Here is a 20,794-nt window from a genome sequence, read left to right on the forward strand (position 1 = left end):
CTCTCTCTCTCTCTCTCTCCATCCTCTCAACTTCCCTCTCCATGCCCTGAATAAACTTTATTCTATGGTTTAAAAAAAAAAGAGGTTTTACATTGCAATCTAGCATAGATTTTGTTTGTTTAACTTTAGTGATGGCATATGAGAATATACTGTGGCCTTAGGCTGTAGGGTTTTTGCTTACTCAATTGTACTTGGCTCCTTTTCAAGGAATGTTGGTCTTGACTCTTGGAGGGAATTTCCCGGAAAGTTTGGCTGTAATGCTATAGAAGCAACTCTGTAGGTCCGTAGAGGAGCAGCTCATCAACAAAGAATCATTGTCCTGAGTCCCGAGAGGATGGCACCAAGAGCCCACCTCTCCCTCATCGCAGGAACTGAAAGAAAGGAGCAGGGCTCGCCGGATTCAGATCCCATGAGCTAGAGGATGATCTTTCAACCCCAACCCCTGGCGTTCGCATGACCTGCGATACAGGCCTGGGAGGCTCCCTGGGTGTGTTTAGGAGCCAGCCCCACCCTCCTAGGAACCCCAGTTTCTTGTTTTCCCAGCACCACACAAGCGGATTTTTCTTTCCATACCCAGGGTTGAGCCACAGAGGCCTTATTTGGCACGAATGCCTTTCTCTGGGCAACTAAACAGAAGTGAGGGCATAGCTGGAGGAGAAGCACTCATTTCTGCTGTGGCTCAGGAGCAAACCATGCCCATGAGAAAATAGCCAGGCATCGCTAGCCTCCCACTGCCCATAGCTCCCCATTCATATCCATGAACTCTCCAGGCAGTTTTCAGAAGTCTAGAAAGACCAAGGAGCCAACCCCCTTTGTGCAGGTTGTAGTTATATTCATATTTCAATTTTAGGTTCCACAAAGCCACTTTCGTCTCATGACCTGAGAGCCGTGACCAATGATGACAAGGCAGGAAACAGAACTGTAACATTTACAGTTGTCAGGTCCCCTAAACTCGGGAGGCTGCTGAAGATGAACCCGGATAACCGCACAGAGGATGTTTCCACTTTTACCCAATGTCTGGTGAGTCCCGACATCCATTTTGTGCCACTGAGTGGGACTGCGAGTCTGAGCAGAGAGGACCTCTCATTTGTCTTCAGCCTGCTAAACCAATTAGACATGGGCCATGGCTCAGGCCACTTCTACGTCATTTAAAACGGGGTTCATTTTAGGGAGCAGAACATGAGATAGATGTCAGAAAACACCATTGCTGATTCTGAAAGTATCAAATTTAAAAATGTACTCAGAGCTGGAGAGATGGCTCAGTGGTTAAGAGCAAATACTGCTCTTGCAGAAGACTCAAGTTCAAGTCCCACCATGCTGGGGAGCTCACAACATTCTGTAACTCCATCTCCAAGAGCTCCCTAACTTTTTCTCTTTTGGATTCTGCATGCACACACACTCACATGCACTACATGTGCTCTGCACACACAGGCACGTGCACACACACACACACACACACACACACACTTAAAAATAAGGAAATATTTTTAAGGGGGTCCTTTAAAAGAAAATCCAAAGTGTATATATATTTACATCTAACATGTACTCATTATGTACTGTATTATAATTGTGTGAATATGTAATTTATATCCAGGGACTTTGTAACTTTGCTGGTTTACATATCTTCTTATTGAAATGAATAAGCACTCAAAATATTTTTTGCCTTCTGGCCAGGAATTGGGTGAACCAAAACATGATTGTTTATGTGTTATTTCACCTTTTAAAGGTGATGTGCCCTAAATGCAATTCTTTAATTTAAGCATTCCTTTGGTTGGTAATCTGTCATCCTCTTTTTGTCCTAGAATACCGGTCTGAAAATTTATTTGGCTATAGCTTTGAGTAACTGAAGAATTTTCTGAATCTCAAGTCATGTTTCGAGGAAATCGAGTTCTTTACCTTTGAACTCGTTCTGTATGGTGTGAGGAGAGTGGCCGTGGCTTTTGCTTTTCAGTTGTCTGTGCGTTTGAGGGAGTGGATTGTGAGGCAAGCATCGTAAGCTTCCAGTGTAACACTGAAAAGAAGAAGTATAATGTCTGCAGTTTGCAGTTTTTTCCAAGACACAGAACAAAAGCTTGGAATGAAAACTCCATTGTGTAGGGAATTAAGATGTGCCCAGAAGCATCAACACATGCCCGGGGTCAGTTTGCCTTTGGAATACTAACAAGAATGATGTTATTTCTCAAAGAGTATGTTGGCGCTAGCCCCAGTTCTTTTAAAGAACAAAACAAGACAAAACATTTTGACTATTATTTCCAAGAGCTTTTAATTTCAAATATGTGGCATTTTTAGATTAAGATTGATATATCCAAAATAAGTGTTAGTGAATATAGAAGCTAGAACTAAGTAGCTTTTGCTGCAATAACAAGAAACCCTCAAGTCCCAGTGTCTTATGATAACCAGCCTGCCCTTCTCACTTGCACTATCTGACAACCGTGGGTTGGCTGTGGTCTGTTGTTCATACCTTCGTTCTTTCAGAATCTAGCTACTGGAACAGCCTCGCTCTAGTCATGCGTGGAAGGCAGTAAAGGGCAGTGTGATGGTGGACCATGGGAAACTGTGCAGCTTGTATTCTAGAACGTCCTTTGTATTCACATACCACAGGAGGTAGCTTGTGACCAGTGTGGTGGATAAACTGAATATTTGGAACTGTGTTCTAACTGCTATGGTGCACTGACATGCAAACGGAAAACTGTGTATAATACTGGAAGCCAGGTATGTTTTCCTAAGAAAACAAACCACCTTTAGCCTAGAACACATTTATGAATAGGAAATTAACACACCAAGCCAACTAGAAGGTCCCAGGCAAGCAAGGTCTTGATTAAATAAAATCCAGTTGCTTCCAGATTTGAATTGTTTGCTGCCCCTTCTGATTTCTTCTGCCTTTGTGAACACATAGGAGGTACCTGACAAACTTGTCAGCGATGGCAGATATGGGCCAGAGCAGGAGAGGTGTTCTATGGGAGCTCAGTGCTGCACAAGGAAACGGAGGCAGGCTCTAGTCGGGAAACAACCAGTCCCAGGCCACAGATCAGGGGACACAGTGTCTGGTTTGTCCCCTCCCATGGCCCTTTCTTCTGCAGAACATGTGCCTGCCATTCCAGAGGTGTGGTTGAAAACTTAGAATCAAAGGACAAAGAAGAAATTATTTTATCATTTGAAAGGTTGTATACAAAGACTGTGTATCTGGCTTTGTACACAAGGCACGCCCCTGATATAATAATTTCTTTCTCCCTGAAACCTTGTCTCAGATATAGTTGTAGTTCGTAGAATTTCCACACGACAGCCATCTGGTGGCTTTGTTGTTTGGTATGTGGAGAGATTTTATAGTTTAGGTATCTGAGACCTACTGGTAACTTCTGGGACTGTACAGAAGTTTTTTGGCACAACACCAGGAGATCTAGGCTCCCTCTGTGACTCAGCAAATCACATAGGTGTTAAACCTGTTTTGTTGTCTTGAAAACGGGAGGAGTCATAGCAGTGATTGTTGAAACCATGTTCATGTATGCAGACTCAGACCTAAAGCATGCATGTTCGCATGGTTACACAGCCTATTGATAGCAGAGCCAAGACTGGAGCCCAGGGCTCTGGATTCTAGGTCATGCTCCTGTCAAATTAACCAGGGCTTTCCCCTAACCGGTTAAATGTGGCTAAGACAGTAATAGATGTAAAGAGTATAGCATGTTTCCCACACTTAATTGAGGGTTGTGGAGATGGAAAGTATTCTTCTAATGATCAGGAGAGACACAAGCTAGAAACACTATATTATTTGTACATCATATGGGCACCTGGTACACCCAAAGGCCATGTGCATACAAAGTCAGGAAGCACACACAGAGAGAGAGACACTCAAAGACCAAGCTTCTGTTGGATCCAGAGTGTTGTCCAAGCAGCTTTTCCAAGGGGGCATTTGAGTGGGTAAGATGAAATCAGACAGGTACTTGTTCCAGGAGGCCACATGGTAACTTAGAGGTAGTCATGTGACCTACCCTCAGGTGGGTCTGAGCTTCAAGGGGTCAGTCATAGAGGCTACATTAGCTGTCCCCTAGGGGGGTGGACATCACAGAGCAGTTGCTTAAGGTGACCTGTGTGGGCCATGCTAAAGACTTTCACTGAGGAGAGCTGGCATCACGATGACTGAGAAAGTCCAGCTGGTATTCAAGATGGGTGGTGAGGTGACCGGACATCCTAAGGATTATAAACACTAATTAGATGGGGTTTGAGGCTGATGCTTAGCTTTTTGTTCTTGGAAATGTGAAAAGTCCCTTTCTATTTCTCATATTTAAAAGGAGTTTCCCAGGGGAAGGCAATTTTCTGCTACACTGGAACTGGCTGGTGTTTGCCCTGATGTGCAACAGTCATTTAATGAATGGAAATGAGGTCATCAGAGGAGAATGACATTTGCTCCACCTATGACCCACTTATTGTTTCCTTTAGAGAGTTCCTAGTGTTCTCAAATACATTTCCCTAGGGGATGATGAGAGAAGAGAGCTAAGGAAATAGAAGAGGTCTCATGCAGGGACCAAGTGTTCCATCCCTGGCCAGAGCCCAGGCTGCCAGGCTGGGGGAACAAAGGGGCCTGAGGACGGACGTCTCCAAGGACTTGTTCTGACAGGGCAAGAGGGATGTGCGGGGAGGAGGGGAGCCGCTGGGAGCTGCTGCTGACAAGCTCAGGGTTTTCCAACATCTATGTTTGTCACTTTTGAATACCTTGTCTCTCTTTACGCCTCAACCGTCATAAAGAAAGTCAATGATGTGAGGAAGACTACAGAGAAATCCAGGGAAAACTCTGGTCCTTTCGGGCTCATAGATAGCTTTGGTGTGATAGTGCCTATTACACACACACACACACACACACACACACACACACACACACACACACGGCATTCAAGGGCTTTCTGATGCTGTAACAGAGTATCTGAGAGGAATCGTGTGGAGGGGAACAGGTTTATTTTGGCTCGGCTGCTGAAGCTTCAGTCCTTTGTCAGCTGTCACTTGCTTTAAGGCTTGAGAGGCAGAGCATCCTGGTGAGGCACACAGGTAGAGAAATGCTTACTTCCTGAAGGCTGGGAAGCACAAAGAGAGAAGACAGGACATGGAGGCGAAGGTTGCAATGTCCCCTCAGGGGCTCATTCCCACTCACCTAACTCACCCTCAATGGTTTCTCCACCTCTTCAAGGTCCCACCCCCACCCCAATAACTCCAAAGCCAGGGAACCCCAGTAATTCAAAAGCCAGAGAACAAACCTTAACACATGGGGTTCTGGGGGACATTTCAGATCCAAACTACAGTGCATACTTTATAAAAGCAAGGCCAGAAAACAACAAAATGTTAAATTTATATCAAGACAGAGAGGAATACCACCAACTAATATAGTAAACATGCATTGATCTGAATGTATTCCAGGGATAAGGACATGGCTCTAGGGCTAAGAGCATCTGCTGTGCAAGCAGAAGGCCTGAGTTCACATTCCCAGCAGACACATAAAAGGACTGTTCTGACCTCTGCATGTGTAAGCATGGGTTAAAGCATATACACACTTATGTGTGCACACACACACACACACACACACATTACACCACGTATACACATTAAACAACACTGAAAACATTCCAATCCTGGTTAGCATATATGTTTAGAAATGGGCATTTTCTGTATGGTTTGAGAACAGAAAGAAATTAGCCTTTCTTCTTGCCCCTCCCACACACTGCCTCCTTTTCCACATGCAGATGGCGAGGGGGCTTTGGCACCGCCTGAAGTTTATAACTTCTATCAAGTGGTACCCAGGTCAGTTCCCAGTCATCGTATGACAGCTCAGATTGACCATCAGTCAGCTTTAGAACATTTGGGAAGTCAAAGAACGGTGGAGAGGACAGGGGGCCTTTCTCTTGGACTGGGGTTTGCTCAGTCGTGCAGCAGTCCTGCCTGAGGCTGTATGCTCAACAGAGTGCGGGAAGCTTGCCTCTGAAATCCTCCATGAAGTTCCTGATTAGCACATATGTGCTTTTATCTGGCCTCTTCAATGTGATGGGGAGAAAAAAGAGAGAGAGAGAGATAACACTCAGGAAGTAATTTCAACTATGTAAAGAGTTCAGAGCTATTTAGCCCTGTGTAGCTTAATAATGGCTAATTACCAGTAGACTTTCTAGACCAGCTTTTCTTCTCAAGAGTCAGTTCTAGCCAAGTGACCTGCTAAGCATTCAATAGGGACATTGTAGGCAGTTGATGGCTGAGTGCTCTTTCACCCTTTAACGGAAGGAATTAATTTGTCCTTGGCTCTCTACCTGCACGGACTGGATGGAGGTTGAAAGTACTGCACCATTTGCATATAAAACATACACTTTTCTTGCTTGTGAAGAAATGACCATTTAAAATTAGTACTTACGAAGAAAACAGCTCATGAGAAACCGCGACTGCATTGTGCTTCATATACGTCAGCAAAAGAACTCTAAGAAAGTATTTGTGATGTCCTTGCCCAACGCTAGTCTCTTAGCCCAGACTAAGTTCACTATGTTTTCTGTGTCATATCAGCCTACCAAGACAAGCAAGTGGCCGCTTTGTTTTTCAGTGTCAAATCCTAAGGGGTTAAGCGAACCCACAGGAAGCAAGCATAGGATGTATCCACAGAGAAGACAACCACCAGGCTCCCATGGCGCGAAAGTGCTCTGACACTGGAGAAGGTTCTGTTCGCTTCCAAGAACCCGTGAACAAAGCAAGCTGCAGAGTCCAGGGAACACACTGATGGCTTCCAGGTGAAGCCAATTGAGTGATTTTCATTCCGGTGCTTGGAGAGATAATTTAGAGTCATTAAAACAGCGAAGTGTTCTAGCTTTGAGGTTTATGACAGCCGGCCTCTTTTCTTTTCGACAAAGCCAGTAATTGCATCTCGGCTATTGTACTTTTGTGGGCCCGATGCCATCCGTCTTGGTCTCCGTTGCTTCTGCAGCACAGATAATGGTTTCCCGGGAACACATTTAGAAAAATCACAAAGCCATGCTGGGCTATTAATTTTTGTCCAATTACTCCTCCCCAAATCTGGACTTACTGCTTTCATAATATATACATGTTTTAGAGAATTATAGACACATTTCTCAAAGGCTGGAAATTAACTTGTTATAATTTAATAGGGAGTAAAATCAGCTTAATGTCTCATTAGGCTTTTGTCTTTGAATCTGCAGAGTTGGGAGGGGCCAGCCTTCCTGTCATTCATGGTCCTACCCACCCATCATGTGCCTCTTTGGGCTCACTGGTTCAGTCGCAATCAGGCCTACTTGTCTTTGTGGACATTCTCCACTGATATTTTTCTTACAGCAGTTTTGTTTTGCATCACACTTCTCTGAGTTATGTGGAGAGTATTGTTCCACATGTTGGAGATTATTGTATTGTCATGTAGTCGTCGATCCATCACTTGAATTTAAACTTGGCTGGTAACTCTTGGCCCCGTGGCTTTGAATAGTGTACTGGCTAGTTTTGTGTCAACTTGACACAGCTGGAGTTATCACAGAGAAAGGAGCTTCAGTTGAGGAAATGCCTCCATGAGATCCAACTGTAAGGCATTTTCTCAATTAGTGATCAAGGGGGAAAGGCCCCTTGTGGGTGGGACCATCTCAGGGCTGGTAGTCTTGGTTGTATAAGAGAGCAGGCTGAGCAAGCCAGAGGAGGCAAGCTAGTAAGGAACGTCCCTCCATGGCCTCTGCATCAGCTCCTGCTTCCTGACCTGCTTGAGTTCCAGACCTGGCTTCCTTTGGTGATGAACAGCAGTATGGAAGTGTAAGCCGAATAAACCCTTTCCTCCCCAACTTGCTTCTTGGTCATGATGTTTGTGCAGGAATAGAGACCCTGACTAAGACAAATAGTCAAAATGTTCTGTTCTGTTACAATGGTTGGCTCTTTCTATGAAAAGGCAGACAGCACTCATTTCCGTTTAATGAGCGTGGCTTATTTCTTCTCCTTCTATTCAGTCTCCATGGCCACTGTAATACAGTACCGTAAGCAGGATGGTGTTTCTGGTTAGCTTTTGTCAATTTGACACAAACTAAAAACTAAAACCTAAGAAGAGGGGAACTCATTTGAGAAACTGCCTCCCTAACGTTGGGCTATAGGCATGTCTGTGAGGCATTTTCTTGATTGATGACTGATGTGGGATAGATGACCCAGCTCACTGTCGCTGATGTCACCCCTGGACAGGTGTTATAGGATTATATGCAAGTTGAGCAAACTTTGAGAAGCAAACCAGTGAGTCCCTGAACTCCTACTCTGGCTTCCATGGCGTTAGACTGTGATACGGAAGTGTAAGTCAGATCCTTTCTGTGCTACATGGAAGTTAAACTAAATAAACTCTTTGTTCCCCATGTCATTTTGGGTCAGTGTTATTTAACAAAAACCAAAACCAAACTAGAACAGTGACTAAGTCTTCTTTCATAGCTATGCTGTCCAGAGTCTGAACTCCATCCTTCTGGCCCTAAATCCTAAATCCTCTTGGAGTGTGTTACCTTTCCACCAGAAGGGCCACCATCATGGCTCTAGAGAACAATGGGGCATAAGCACAGCAAGATTTCTATAACTGAGGCACAGGGTGTCATGGCTACAGAATTCCCAGGGGACAGGCTGTATAAGTGAGGCTGATTCTCCTTAGTAAGGATGAGCAGAAAAGGAATTCCTAGATGATAACACTTAGAAATATCTAGCTAGAGATTGGCAACAGAATATCACACCCAAATAATTATCAGTGATTCATGCCTCTGAATGACTCTATTGGTCTCGGCAGCAACTTACTAGAAAGAAAATCTCTGCAAGGACTCCAGAAATATATCTGTAAGTATTACTTTCTCTCCAGAGAGGATTAAATCTTCATTTAAGAGTCTCTAGGGACTCATGTTACTCTTAAGTATGTAGCTCTTTAATACCTTAACCAAATGAGACCACACAACGTGTTATAATTTGGAAAGAGCAAAAGGTAGCATTGGACATCTTGATTTAGTTTCATACAAGTGCAGGAACTTCTGAAAATAGTGGGTCATGGCCTCTGGAACTTGTGAATGAATGACCCCTTTCTCGGCAGACTTTGAAGATGCAGTTAACAGTCATAGGCTTAGAAGAGTGGCCTGGACTATCTAGATGGCCCTAAGTGCCATCATCTGTGCCTTTTCAAGAGGGAGGCAGAAGGAGATTTACATAGACAGATGAGAAAAGCCAGCTGACCACAGAGGAAGTTAAATATTGCAGCCACAGATCAAGGAATGCTTGTAGCCAGGCAAGCTGAAAAAGGCAAGGAAGCCATGCATCTTTGGAGAGCTGAGGGGATGGATGCAGTAGTTGACTCCACCAAGCCTGGCACATTCAAGAGCCTTCTTCATTCTTTCCCAGTGGGTGACTCTTTGATCCATAAGCACTAAAGACCGTTGGCTCTCTGGCTCTATATTTATGAAGCAGCTGTCAGCTGGTCTCCTTGAGGCCTCCAATCAGAAATTGATCAAAAGGGAAAAAACAAAAAGACTCCCTTTTTGTCCTATCCAACCCTCTACCTCCTAGTGTCTTATAAGTTTCTACGTGATTTAAAAAACAAAAACATCGTCAGTGTAGATCTGGTATACTGCCTCTCTGTTGTTGTGTGCGGTATATGAATATGTGTACACGTGTTGATGGTATATGCCCATGCACACACATAGGGGCCAGAGGTGGGTGTCGGTTGTTCACCTCTACTGTCCACCATTGTATCCTTTGAGATAGGAGTTCTCACTGACCCTGGGCTAACCGATTGGCTAGCCTAACTGGACAGTGTCTGGGATTTGCGTGCCTCTGCCCCTATAACACTGGGGTTACCAGTGCAGGTCACCATCCCCAGCTTTTCGTGTGGATGCTGAGGGTCAGCTTTAGCACTTCTTACCCACGGAGCCATCTCCCCAGCCCCAATACTGCCTTTCTTTAAATCATCAGTCATGATAAACGCAGGCTGTTGGAAGAGTTATTCCTCAGAACCACTGCAGATCAATACGAGTTCTGGTTAATAACTGATGGCCTTGGCCAGACCACACAATGAAGTGGCATTTGTTCACTCTGGTCACACTTTGTAGCTGGCTCTCCCCATTCCTGAGCTCCCTGGATCTGCAGCACATATCCTATGAATTTCTTTGTAGCCTATAATCTCAGTGTTCCACAGTGCCACAGTGTGGATGCAGTCCTTAGATTGTGGAAATAGCTTGAACTTGGGAGTTTCACAGAACTAGGTATGAAACTAAGCCACTAAAATAAAGTGCCTTGTGGAGTGCCTGCTATCTGTAGAATTCTAATAAAGGCTAGGTATTTTCTCTGTTGTTGTTAAATACATACAAATATAAGAAATACCCTGAGTTGCCTTCCTTCTGTCTATATAAGGTTATAAGCATATAAACTTGACAATGAAATGTTGTAAAACAGCTTCAATGTAGATATTTGCTCATTAAACACATGTTTATTTAAATGCTTATTCTAAATGGTTAAAAAAAACGTATTTATAAAGCAACAGGAAATGAGCTTTCCAAACATGTTTTAGAAAATATTCACCTTGTGAAGCCCGGGCTAGAACTCTCTGGGCGTTTAATATTATGCTGCAATTCAGTGTAAGAACTGTGTATGTCCTTTCACCCAACTCAGAACCCAGTTAGAAATCCGTGAGTGAGAACTAGAATGCTCTGGAAAGACCTAGAAATGCCCAGGGCCTGGCATTTTGATCACTGAAATGGTAACACACTAGCAAGGGGAAATACAGATCCACAAGAAGATATTATTTTACATTTCAGTATACAGATAGGGCATAGAGAGAAGCTAGCTGATTTGCACAAACAGTGCTGAATACTATATACATTTGAATTTTGGTCTGGCCAATCCAGGTTTCAAAATCCACTGCATCTTTTTTTTTTCTTTTTTGGTTTTTCCAGGTAGGGTTTCTCTGTATAGCCCTGACTGTCCTGGAACTCACTTTGTAGACCAGGCTGGCCTCGAACTCAGAAATCTGCCTGCCTCTGCCTCCCGAGGGCATCTTGATACATCCATTTTTATATTAATATCTATTCTCTTCCATGGCAGAAGAAGAGCAGAAATCCAGGCAGTTGGGAACAAAGCAACCTCCAAAAAGGACTGAGGACAAAGCTCCTAGATGAACCAGGCAATCTGGGCTGTTCCCAGCTCTGCAGTCAACTAACCTTGTGTAGTCACTATTGTATTGTTATTGCTATCACAAAGTATCTGACAAAAAAAAAAACAACCTAAGAAGCGTTTATTTGGACTTACAGTTCATGGGAAACAGTCCATCATGACAAGGAAGTCATGGGGTACAGAGTCAGGAAGCAGAGAAAAAGTACACACCGGTGTCCAGACTGCTGCTGCTTCTTTTTCCAAACCTCAGCCATAGGAATGACATCAGGGTGACATCAGGGTAGCTTTAACACCTCAGTTAACCTAAAGTAGAAAGTCCCTCTTAGAATAATCAAACAGATTTATCTTCATGGTAATTCTAAGACCCATCAAACTGTAATGGAGATTAATTGTCACACCCTAAGTTGGAGGAAGGGCAGAGTTCTCCAGCTGTTTATCTTTCTCACCTTCCCAGCTGCCTCTCAGTTGTAAACTGTAGGCCATTGCAGAGAGCCCAGTAGGGCCTCTGGCACCTTCTGAGAGCCAAATATTTCTCCTTAGCGTTTGACTATTATTTGAGGACATATAGAGAAATCAAGGACATGAGATAGAAATTTGATCATAGAAACCCAAAGAATGCTTTATCTTCCCTTCAAAAAAAGCTACTTGTGAAGAGTTTTAAAATTTGGAACCAGTGCTGGAGGAAGGAGTAGAGTAGCCACTGGTAACTTACCTATGCTCCCTCCCTTTCCCTCCCTCCCTCCCTCCCTCCCTCCCTCCCTCCCTCCCTCCCTCCCTCCCTCCCCCACACACACCTCAAAGTAGGAGGGAAATTTTTGTTGGGAAGATAACAAATTCACTGGGAGTGGAAAGGGATTGGAGATGATTACAGAGCTGGTTGCTCACAACTTTAATCCCAGCACTCAGGAGTCAGAGGAAGGCGGATCTGTGAGCTCAAGGCCAACCTGGACAACTGAGTGAGACCCAGGACAGCCAGGGCTACACAGAGAATTACTGTTTTGAAAAACCAAGAGGGGGGGGGGGCGGAATAATGGGATGAATATGATTGAATACATTATATACATGTGTGAAATTGTCAGAGAATGAATAAAAGATTTTAAGCTTTGGAAGTATATAGACTTCTAATGTAATATTGGATTACAGCCTTGTTAAAAGTCCACAGAAGGACCAAGTTGGGGGTCATAGGGATAGAGATGAAAACTTGGAGGGTGGGGACAGACCAGTGTGACAGCACAGGAGGTGGCCTCTTGTCTTCAGTGTACAAGGCTTTTATGGGTGTGTTTCTTGCCCTCATTCTGTTTGTATTGGTAATCATAAAAGAGAATGCTATCTCCTTCCCAAAACTTATCGAAAAAAATGAGAATTATTTACTGTATTTAATTTTGTATTTGAAATAAGTTATAAGGTAATTACTAAAAGTATAAGGAGTCCACTATTCCTCCATATTCCCAAAGTGCTAGTCTTTAACAAGACTTAGGCTATCATTTCTTTACACACTTGTCTTTGCAGTGACAATTTCTAAAATTAAGGCAATCTCATATAATCACAGTGTAATTTTCAAATTTATAATTTTAACATTGCTACAATGTCAATATGCAATTTATATATCATATTAAACTTTCCTAAATTGTTCCAACAAATGTCTTTAATAGGAAAGAGAAAATTATCCACCACATAGAACATAGCATCCATAGTTATCCAGTTTCTTTAGTTTCCTTCAATTTGGAACCATTCTTTACTTATCAATATAATGTCTTTTATGACCTTGTCAATAGAGTAATTTATGACATTTATTATGACAGGATGTACATGTGGATGTCAGAGAACAACTTGTGAGAGTTAGTTCTCTCCTTCCACCTTGGGGATGGAACTTAGGTCATTGAGCTTGGTGGCCATTTTGCCAGCTGAACTTAAGAGTACAGGACAGTTTCTCCAGCCTTCCTCACTGTGCATTCTGTGTAGAGATTCAAGTTGTGAATTCTGGGCAAGGATTCAGGCTATGCATCCTCTGCATAGATTCAACAACCTCTGCATTCTGGGCAGGAATACCACGGGGCTGCTGGGTTCTTCTCAGCTTCCTGCTGGTCCACCATGATGCTCACCTTGTCCTAGGGTTGTAGTTGGCTTTTATATTCACCATACCATTCATCGCTCCCTGGGTTTACAGTTTCTCCACTTTCAATGCATAATCCTCTCTTGTGATTTGTGCCCCCATGTCCCATGAGGACATGCTTGGTGACCGTTTCCAGCATGTCGTGTTTATCACTACACTTTAGCTCATTAGTTTCAGCAACCATTTTAGGACCCTTACCTGAATTGTTATGGCCGTCAGTTACCAAGTGATAGTTTCTCTCATTTTAGTTTTCTTGCTTCATTTATTAGTTGAGATTCCATTGGCTTTCTGATGATATTTTGATGACTTCTGCAAGAGGGAAAACAGCTGGACAAATCTAAATTGATAGGAGAGAAAACCCCATCACCTTCCCTTCTTCAGCCCCAGAGCCCAGGTACTCAGCTAACTCCGTTATCCATATGCACTTCATGCAGTGCAAACAGACAGTTACCTGAAGTTGTTCCTGGGGCCATTTTGATTTGGCTGACCAAATTCCTAACCATCTGTAAGCTCTTTGCTCCCTCACAATTCATCTCACAGAATCCTAGTTTCAGTCTCTCTGGGCCTTCTCTCAACACACGCACACGCACACGCACACGCACACGCACACACGCACACCACGTAAAAAGTAGGGACTTACAGATGAAAAGGCACCTATGAGAATGGATGGCCTTCTAAGGGTCTTGACTCAGACAAAAGCAGTCATGTGTATGTATATGGATTTTGTTTGTTTCTTTTGTCTTGTCTTTGTTTTTGCTTTATTTTTATCAGGTTGATAGAGAAATTTGGACACTGGCTGCATATTTGCTAATGTCAGTTAGTTATTTTTAATCTTGAGGTACAATGCTTTGGAAAGTCACATCACACAGGTACTTCCTGAAGGATGTATAGATAAGCTCATATAATGTCTAAGAGTTGATCACAAATAGACAGCGGGACAGAAAGTGGACAGCACTATCTGAGAAACGAGGCCTGTCATATGAGCTAATAATGGCTGACACTGTCAAGCAAGGAGCATTTAGTATGCCTGTGGGACATTGGACTATACACAGACAGGCTGGTCTCCAGTTGAGCTGAGGTGAAACCCCGGAGTGGTGATAATTCACTTACATGCTCCTGGAACTCTGGCTCCTGTCGAAGTTACCACCCCCTCAGCCCCCACAAGAGAAGCAAGGTTAGTAGTCACATAGGCAATGTCCCAAGCTTCTGACCTTCAGGCTAGACTCCTCCCCAGTTACCTAGCAACAGAAAAGATAGCAGCATATTTTAAGAGGGGCTGCTTGGCCCCTCCTCAATCTCTCACTCCTCTTGTTCTCTTGCTCTTGCTCCTCTCCTCTTACTCTCCTCTCTCCTCTCACCCTCTTCCTCTCTCTCCCTCTTACTCTCTAGCCTTTCTTCTCTCTCTCCTTTTCCCCTTTGTCTCCTCTTGGCCATGGCTGGTCTCTCTCTTTCTTTCCACCTTCTCTCCTTTCTCCCTGCTTTTCTATAATAAAGCTTTAAAACCATAGACGGTCTCTGTTCATCAAGGCCCTCTGTGTAGACTCTCACCTGTGTGGGAACCTCTCTCCTCTCAGCCCTCTCTCCCATAACGCTGAGGCTACAGGGTGTCACCCCGTGGCCCCTTGGTTTCAGGGGCTGCCCCTTGTCTCCTCCCCCCTCCGAGTGGGGTCAGTGGCTTAGATGCCCACCTGGGGCTAAGTGGAAAGCGTCTGGCAGCCCTCCTGTGTCTGTCTGCCCAGAGCCTAGGGGGAACTATGGCTGGACATGGGCTACCCTCCTTCCCCACTCCTTCCCCAGCCCCCTTTAAGTTCCCACATATACCCTTTCCATAAGAAAAGCACACCAGGGCAATGGCCATCTCAGAGTCAACGGGCTTCTCTCTGATGGCTAGATCAGGTTTGAAATACGATCTCCTTGCTGTGAAGAGGAGGTCACCACATTTTCATGTTTTTTTTTCCTTTATACAAATACATGAAATAATTTAAGCATGAGTATAGTAAGCCCTACAAAGAGCATGCCTCCTCCATTTAGAATGTGTGTTGACTGTTGTATCATCCAGGAAGCTTGGCCCTAATTGTACTTCCTTCTGTCCAGGTGAGCGAAGGGCTGATACTCTACCAGCATGTGGATCTTGAGAGCACGGGGTGGGCCTCAGAAGACTCCTTCACATTCACAGCATCTTCCCCTCCAGCGGAGCTGGGCCCCGAGGCTTTTCGGATCACCATTTCATATGAAGTGAATGAGTCAGGTCGACAGAGCCGGCTGCGTGCAAATACAGGTACTGCCAACAAACCGAGGCTAGTGCTTTGTCTATAGAAGAGAGAAAAATGTGGAAATCCGCCTTTCCCTTTTAGACCATGCTTCACATTCATCCTCTGGGATAAGACGGACACAGTTACAGCCAGTGGTGGCTACTCTGACATGAGCCTTGTGGCAAGGAGTGGCAGTTGGCTCTAAAGAGTCTCTTTGTGCCTCCACTGGGAGCTTTATCATGCCCAGACTGAAGGTTGTTGATACAAATGAAAAGGATGAGTAGAAAAGGATTACTAAGAGCCGGTCCTGTCTATAGCAGGAGAGCTTTAGCCATGGGGCAGTTAGGGAAGTAACATCATATACGTGGATGTGCAGTTTTTAAAGATTCCTTGCCTGAAATGCTGGCCTCCTGGCTTAATGGTTGTTTGCATTCACTTCCCAACCGCTCTCCTCCCACTTCCTGTGTCCTTGCCTGCTCCAGCCCTGCTCCTTTTTTCCCTCAGTGCAGTTCCCACCTCTGCCTTCCTGCCACATGGAAGTGTTATCACTTCCCATCGCTGTCAGGAGGCCACTGCTGTACTGTGAGGACCTCTGAATGCACATAAATACACACACACACACACACACACACACACACACACACACACACACATCTCAGTTCTGCAAGAGAAAACATGTGACATTTGTCATTCTGAGTTTCACTAATTTAACCTAAGAAAATCATCTCCAATTGCATGCATGCCCCCCTGCCCCCACAATGTCACCACTTCTCTTCTCTTTATATTATATTTTATATATATATATATATATATATATATATATATATATATATATATATCTCACATTTTCTTTGCCATTCATCTATGTATGGACATCTAGCCTGATCTTATTTTCTGTCTACTGTGAATAGTGCAGCAGTAAATGTAGGTGTGCAGGTAACTCTGTGGACTGCTAAGAGTCCCTTGAGTACATATCCAACAGTGTATAGCTGACTTATATAGCAGTTCTGTTTTCACTTTGGTTTTTGTTTTGTTTTTTGAGGGACCTCTGTATCGGCTTCTATAGGAATGTGTTTGTGTTTAAATTTTATTTTTGATGCTAATTTAGATACTTGAGCAACCTGCTGTTTAGACTCATCCACCGAGAGGTATTCTTAGGAGAGAAAGCTCTATGACCTTCATTAAGTGTCTGATTAAATGTCTCTTTGTTCTGTAACTGTTTCAATAGGAGCCTCTGTCAAGGAGGGAGATAAAGTTCTCATTGACCAATCAAAATTAGATGCCTCCAACCTCTTACTTCAGCTACCCCAACCTCAGCGTTCTTCCCATGAAATCTGGTTCCAGGTTACGGCTCTTCCTCACCATGGAACCATTATGGTTGGAGAGAGAAACATTACCACAGGGAGACCCTACTTCTCCCAGCACACAGTTAATGTATTTGGAGCCGCGTATCTTCATGACGACTCCGAATCACTGGCTGATAATTTTACCTTTGCTGTTTGGCCAAACCCAAAGAATAAGTCCACCAGCAAGCCAGAGGCTGGCTTTCTGGAAGAGATGTTCAACATCACCATCACCCCTGTGAATGATCAGCCTCCAGAATTAAAGACCAAAGGGCTGCGGTTGACAGTTCTGCAGGGCGATAGGTTGGTTGTGGGACCTGAAATCCTCAATGTAGAAGATATAGATAGTCCTCCAAATGAAATCCAATATGAGATCATCCGTCATCCCAACAATGGCTTCTTAGCCATGGCTCACGATCCAGATGCCACTGCTCACCATTTTACACAGGCGGACATCAATAACGCTCAGGTGTGGTTCATACAAGATAGAAGCCCATCCTCGGGAGTGTTTTATTTTAGTGTGACTGACGGCAAACACCGCCCTCTCTACAAGCTCTTCCACCTGGATGTCACCCCCATTTCCATCACTCTTGTGAACCTCACAGACCTGCTTCTCCCACAAGGCCAGAACACTGTCCCCATCACCAATACTCATCTCTCAGCAGTGACCAATGGTAGGAGCCTCCAGATCATCTACAGAATGACACAGCCCCTCCAAAGCGGCCACTTGCTGATTGAAAACCAGGTGGTCAACAGCTTTGGGCAGGAGGATTTGGATTCTGGAAGACTCTCTTACCACATGACCAATCTCACAGCCTCCGAAGATCAGCTGAGGGTCTCACTGTTTACAACGGAGTGCAACTTGACGGAGCAGACACTGAACATCAGGGTGCAGCCTTTGTTGTGGGTTATAGCAAACTTGAAAGTGACCAACAGAGTGGCTCACCAGCTTAGGACAGAGGATCTAGATGCAACCGAGCTTGCTAACAGGACTAATAGTGATCCCATGTTTGAAGTGATACAACCCCTAGTCCATGGACGACTCGTTCGAAGAGCAGTTGATAGCCCTGTGATGGAAGAAATCACTCAGTTCACCCAGACAGACATCAACCAAGGGCAGCTGGTGCTTGAGCCACATGCTAATCTAACAGGCACCCACACACTGAATGACTCCTTCACCTTCTTGCTCAGTGCAGACCATGTGCAGCCAGCAGCAGGTTATCTAGCCTTTACCATAGTGCCACCAGACCCCTTACCTTTACAGACATTTACACCAGATGTGCCTTTATTTGTCACTGGAGAGACCCTCGTGGCCTCTGTTTCCTCTCAGAAAAAACTTAGGGCTTCTATTAAAAAACAGACAGAAACTCCGGGGAATCTGACCCAGGGCAGATGGCAGGGGACAGATTCCTGGGGTCAACTCAGTGGCAAAGAGCCAAATATAGATGCCAAGGTCTCTCCCACCAGGGTCATTTGGCCATATGCTGCCACCAAAGTGGGGGAGTCCCTTTCCGGGGGAGCCATGCAGCCGGAAATGAGCCGTCACCCTCTGGTGGTCATCATACCTTTGGCTGCTGTGTTCCTCCTCCTGCTGGTGACTGTGGTGGCCCTGTGTGTTTGGCTACTGAGCCGAAAGGAGGACAAACCCAAACCACTTACCCAGCCAAAGACAAACCTGAAGTCCCCATCCACAGGCTCTAGAGCAGAGAGGAGTGGAGCCATTCCCACGGTCACGGTGACACCCCTTATTAGAAGCAGCCTGGCTCCTAGTCTGTTCCAGACCCAATCCTATGATCGGCCAGCCCCTCTGGGGGCGGAGCCTGTGGAGAAATGTGCTCCTTGGGACGCATGGGTGAACTTGGATCCTGACATGGCCAAGCTCTGTCGACAAACCAACCCCGCACTGAAACACAACCAGTACTGGGTATAAATGGGGAGCCCCCCTCCTACACCACCTCATACTCATTCTCTCTCCTTCGCTCCCCCCCACCTCTCTCTCCCCCTTTACCCCCCTTTCCACTTTCCCATCTCTCCCCTTTTCCGCTCTCCTCCCCTCCCCCATCTCTTGCTGTTACTGACCACTTACTGTGTATAGGTACGAAGATCAACTCAGGGTTATAACGATGAAGGAATGCGCTTCGAATCAAGGAAAGCTGTCCATTAGGTGTAGTTACACACAGGGCCCACTCACAGCCCAGTGCTGTTGGTGAGTGCCGTACCTTGCACTCCTGGGCCTTCCACAGTGGTCCCTTGCCAGGACCTGCCACTCTGTTAAGAATTAAACTGGACTAAGGTACTGCTGAGCAGTGGGACCTCATTGGAAGCAGTGCCTTTAACTTGGAGCTCGGAGTTAAGGGAGGACGGTGTGGGTGCTTTTCATGGGAGATTCACCCTCACGGTGAGTCAGCAGGAGGTGCCGGGTCTCTCTCCACACAAGATGCCATTTATTACATCGGCGAGTTTGTTTATGGAATATTTATGTGTGTGGAGTCTCCTCAGGTTGGTTTCCTCGTGCAGGAAACGCCTTGTTCAGATTACAGGGCAAACTGACCTCCTTTGAGGATAGTCCTTAAATCCGACGTATTTTTATCCAGAGGCATTGTTTACAGAAGGATCTGTAAAGTCAAGAAATATCTGAAGCTCTGAGGTGTAGAAAGGTGTGTTAAAAGCTTTTTATTTTTTGATGCCTTAGTTTGGCATCTTTTTACAATAAATGGAAGTAATGGCAAATTTGTATTTGAATTGTCTACTTGAACCGTTGTCCACCATTAGTTTCTGTAAGTCTAAAATGAAGCTTTCAGTACTTACACTAAGGCAGCCTTGGGCTGCAGAGTATAACACACCCACAAATGTGAGACTGAGGCTTGCACAAATGATTCAGATTTTTCTGTGAAGAGTAATATAGTAAAGATTTTAGGTTTGTGGGCTACACATGGTCTCTGTCATTTGTTGTTCTTGTGTTCATCTTTCCTAAAACAAAGTTTGTTTTAAGAGAATATACAAAAAGAAATCCTTAGCTCTTGAGTTTGGCCCATACGTTATGTAGTCTTTGCCAGGCTTTGCTTTAGGCAGCTGGAGTGTGCTGAATTATGTCAACTAGTGAACTCAGTAGAGATGAGCATTCCGAAGGTGGCTCTGGGACTCAGAATTATCAGGGGTGGTAGCTCTTTTGTCCCTTCTGCTCTGCCATCCTCAGGCTCTTTATGGTTATGAGATGGCTGCCCCAGCACCCCAGCAGAGTGGACATATTCAAGGCAGAATCACACAGCACAGTGGCTTTTTGTTTGAGAGACTCATTTTATGTGTATTAGTTGTTTTCTAGTAAGGAGACTTTCTTCCCATTTCATTAGCTCTCGTACCTTATCGTCTAAACCAAGCCACGTGCTTTCTGCCCTTTCACCCACCACCGGCAGAGCGAATAAGAACGCATGACTGACATCTCTCCCAGGGTCACCCTCAAGACTGAGGATCTCTCCCAAGGTCACCCGTCTGCCCACTGTGGATGTAGAGGAGGGTGGAGGAGCAGGTAGACAGAAATGGGCCTATTAAAATACTTGTCACGTATTGTAATCCGTGAGACACAACACTTCTGCTTTTCACATAGGTGTCCGCTGCTTTTTCATGTTGAATGGTGTTCTTAAAGCCGGAGCCCATGATTGAGGGATAAGGGTAGTACCAGTTTTAGGACAAAAGTCTCAGGTATGAGAGTCCCAACAAAGCTTAGTCACTTGTCCCAGTGCACCAACTGAAGATATAAACAGAGCTGGGTATGGTGGCCCATGTCTGCATTCCCAGCACTTGGAAGGCAGAGGCAGGAGGATCACTGCAGTTTTGAGGCCAGCCTAGGCTACTTGGCAAATTTCAGGCCAGCCTGTGATCTAGAACAACAACAACCAATCAAACAACAAGGAAACAAAGACAGAAACAAAAACCAAACAGTAGACAGACGAGACAGC

At 44.8% G+C, this 20,794-nt stretch overlaps 1 protein-coding gene and 1 long non-coding RNA gene across 4 annotated transcripts in view; one reads left to right on the plus strand and one right to left on the minus strand.

Moving 5' to 3' along the window:
• Cspg4b (chondroitin sulfate proteoglycan 4B) overlaps nucleotides 1-19,767 on the plus strand; it is a 77,462-nt gene extending 57,695 nt beyond the window's left edge. Inside the window, exons 8-10 of the mRNA NM_001378698.1 lie at nucleotides 851-1,020; nucleotides 15,338-15,521; nucleotides 16,724-19,767. Coding sequence (NP_001365627.1) covers nucleotides 851-1,020; nucleotides 15,338-15,521; nucleotides 16,724-18,768 — 2,399 coding nt within the window. The 3' untranslated portion in view covers nucleotides 18,769-19,767. The remainder of the gene's footprint in view (nucleotides 1-850; nucleotides 1,021-15,337; nucleotides 15,522-16,723) is intronic.
• On the minus strand, nucleotides 4,926-13,648 carry Gm41070. 3 transcript variants are annotated; one of them, XR_001781058.2, is made up of 3 exons: nucleotides 13,442-13,648; nucleotides 11,266-11,433; nucleotides 4,926-5,063 (listed from the first exon to the last, which is right to left on the minus strand). It is a non-coding gene; the product is annotated as a predicted gene, 41070 (long non-coding RNA). The 3 variants fall into 3 exon arrangements; XR_873973.2 differs by lacking the exon at nucleotides 4,926-5,063 and adding an exon at nucleotides 5,688-6,014; XR_873972.2 differs by lacking the exon at nucleotides 4,926-5,063 and adding an exon at nucleotides 6,883-6,937.
• Nucleotides 19,768-20,794: the final 1,027 nt, after the last annotated feature.

Source organism: Mus musculus, chromosome 13 (assembly GCF_000001635.26).
Source record: "Mus musculus strain C57BL/6J chromosome 13, GRCm38.p6 C57BL/6J".
Lineage (NCBI taxonomy): Eukaryota > Metazoa > Chordata > Mammalia > Rodentia > Muridae > Mus > Mus musculus.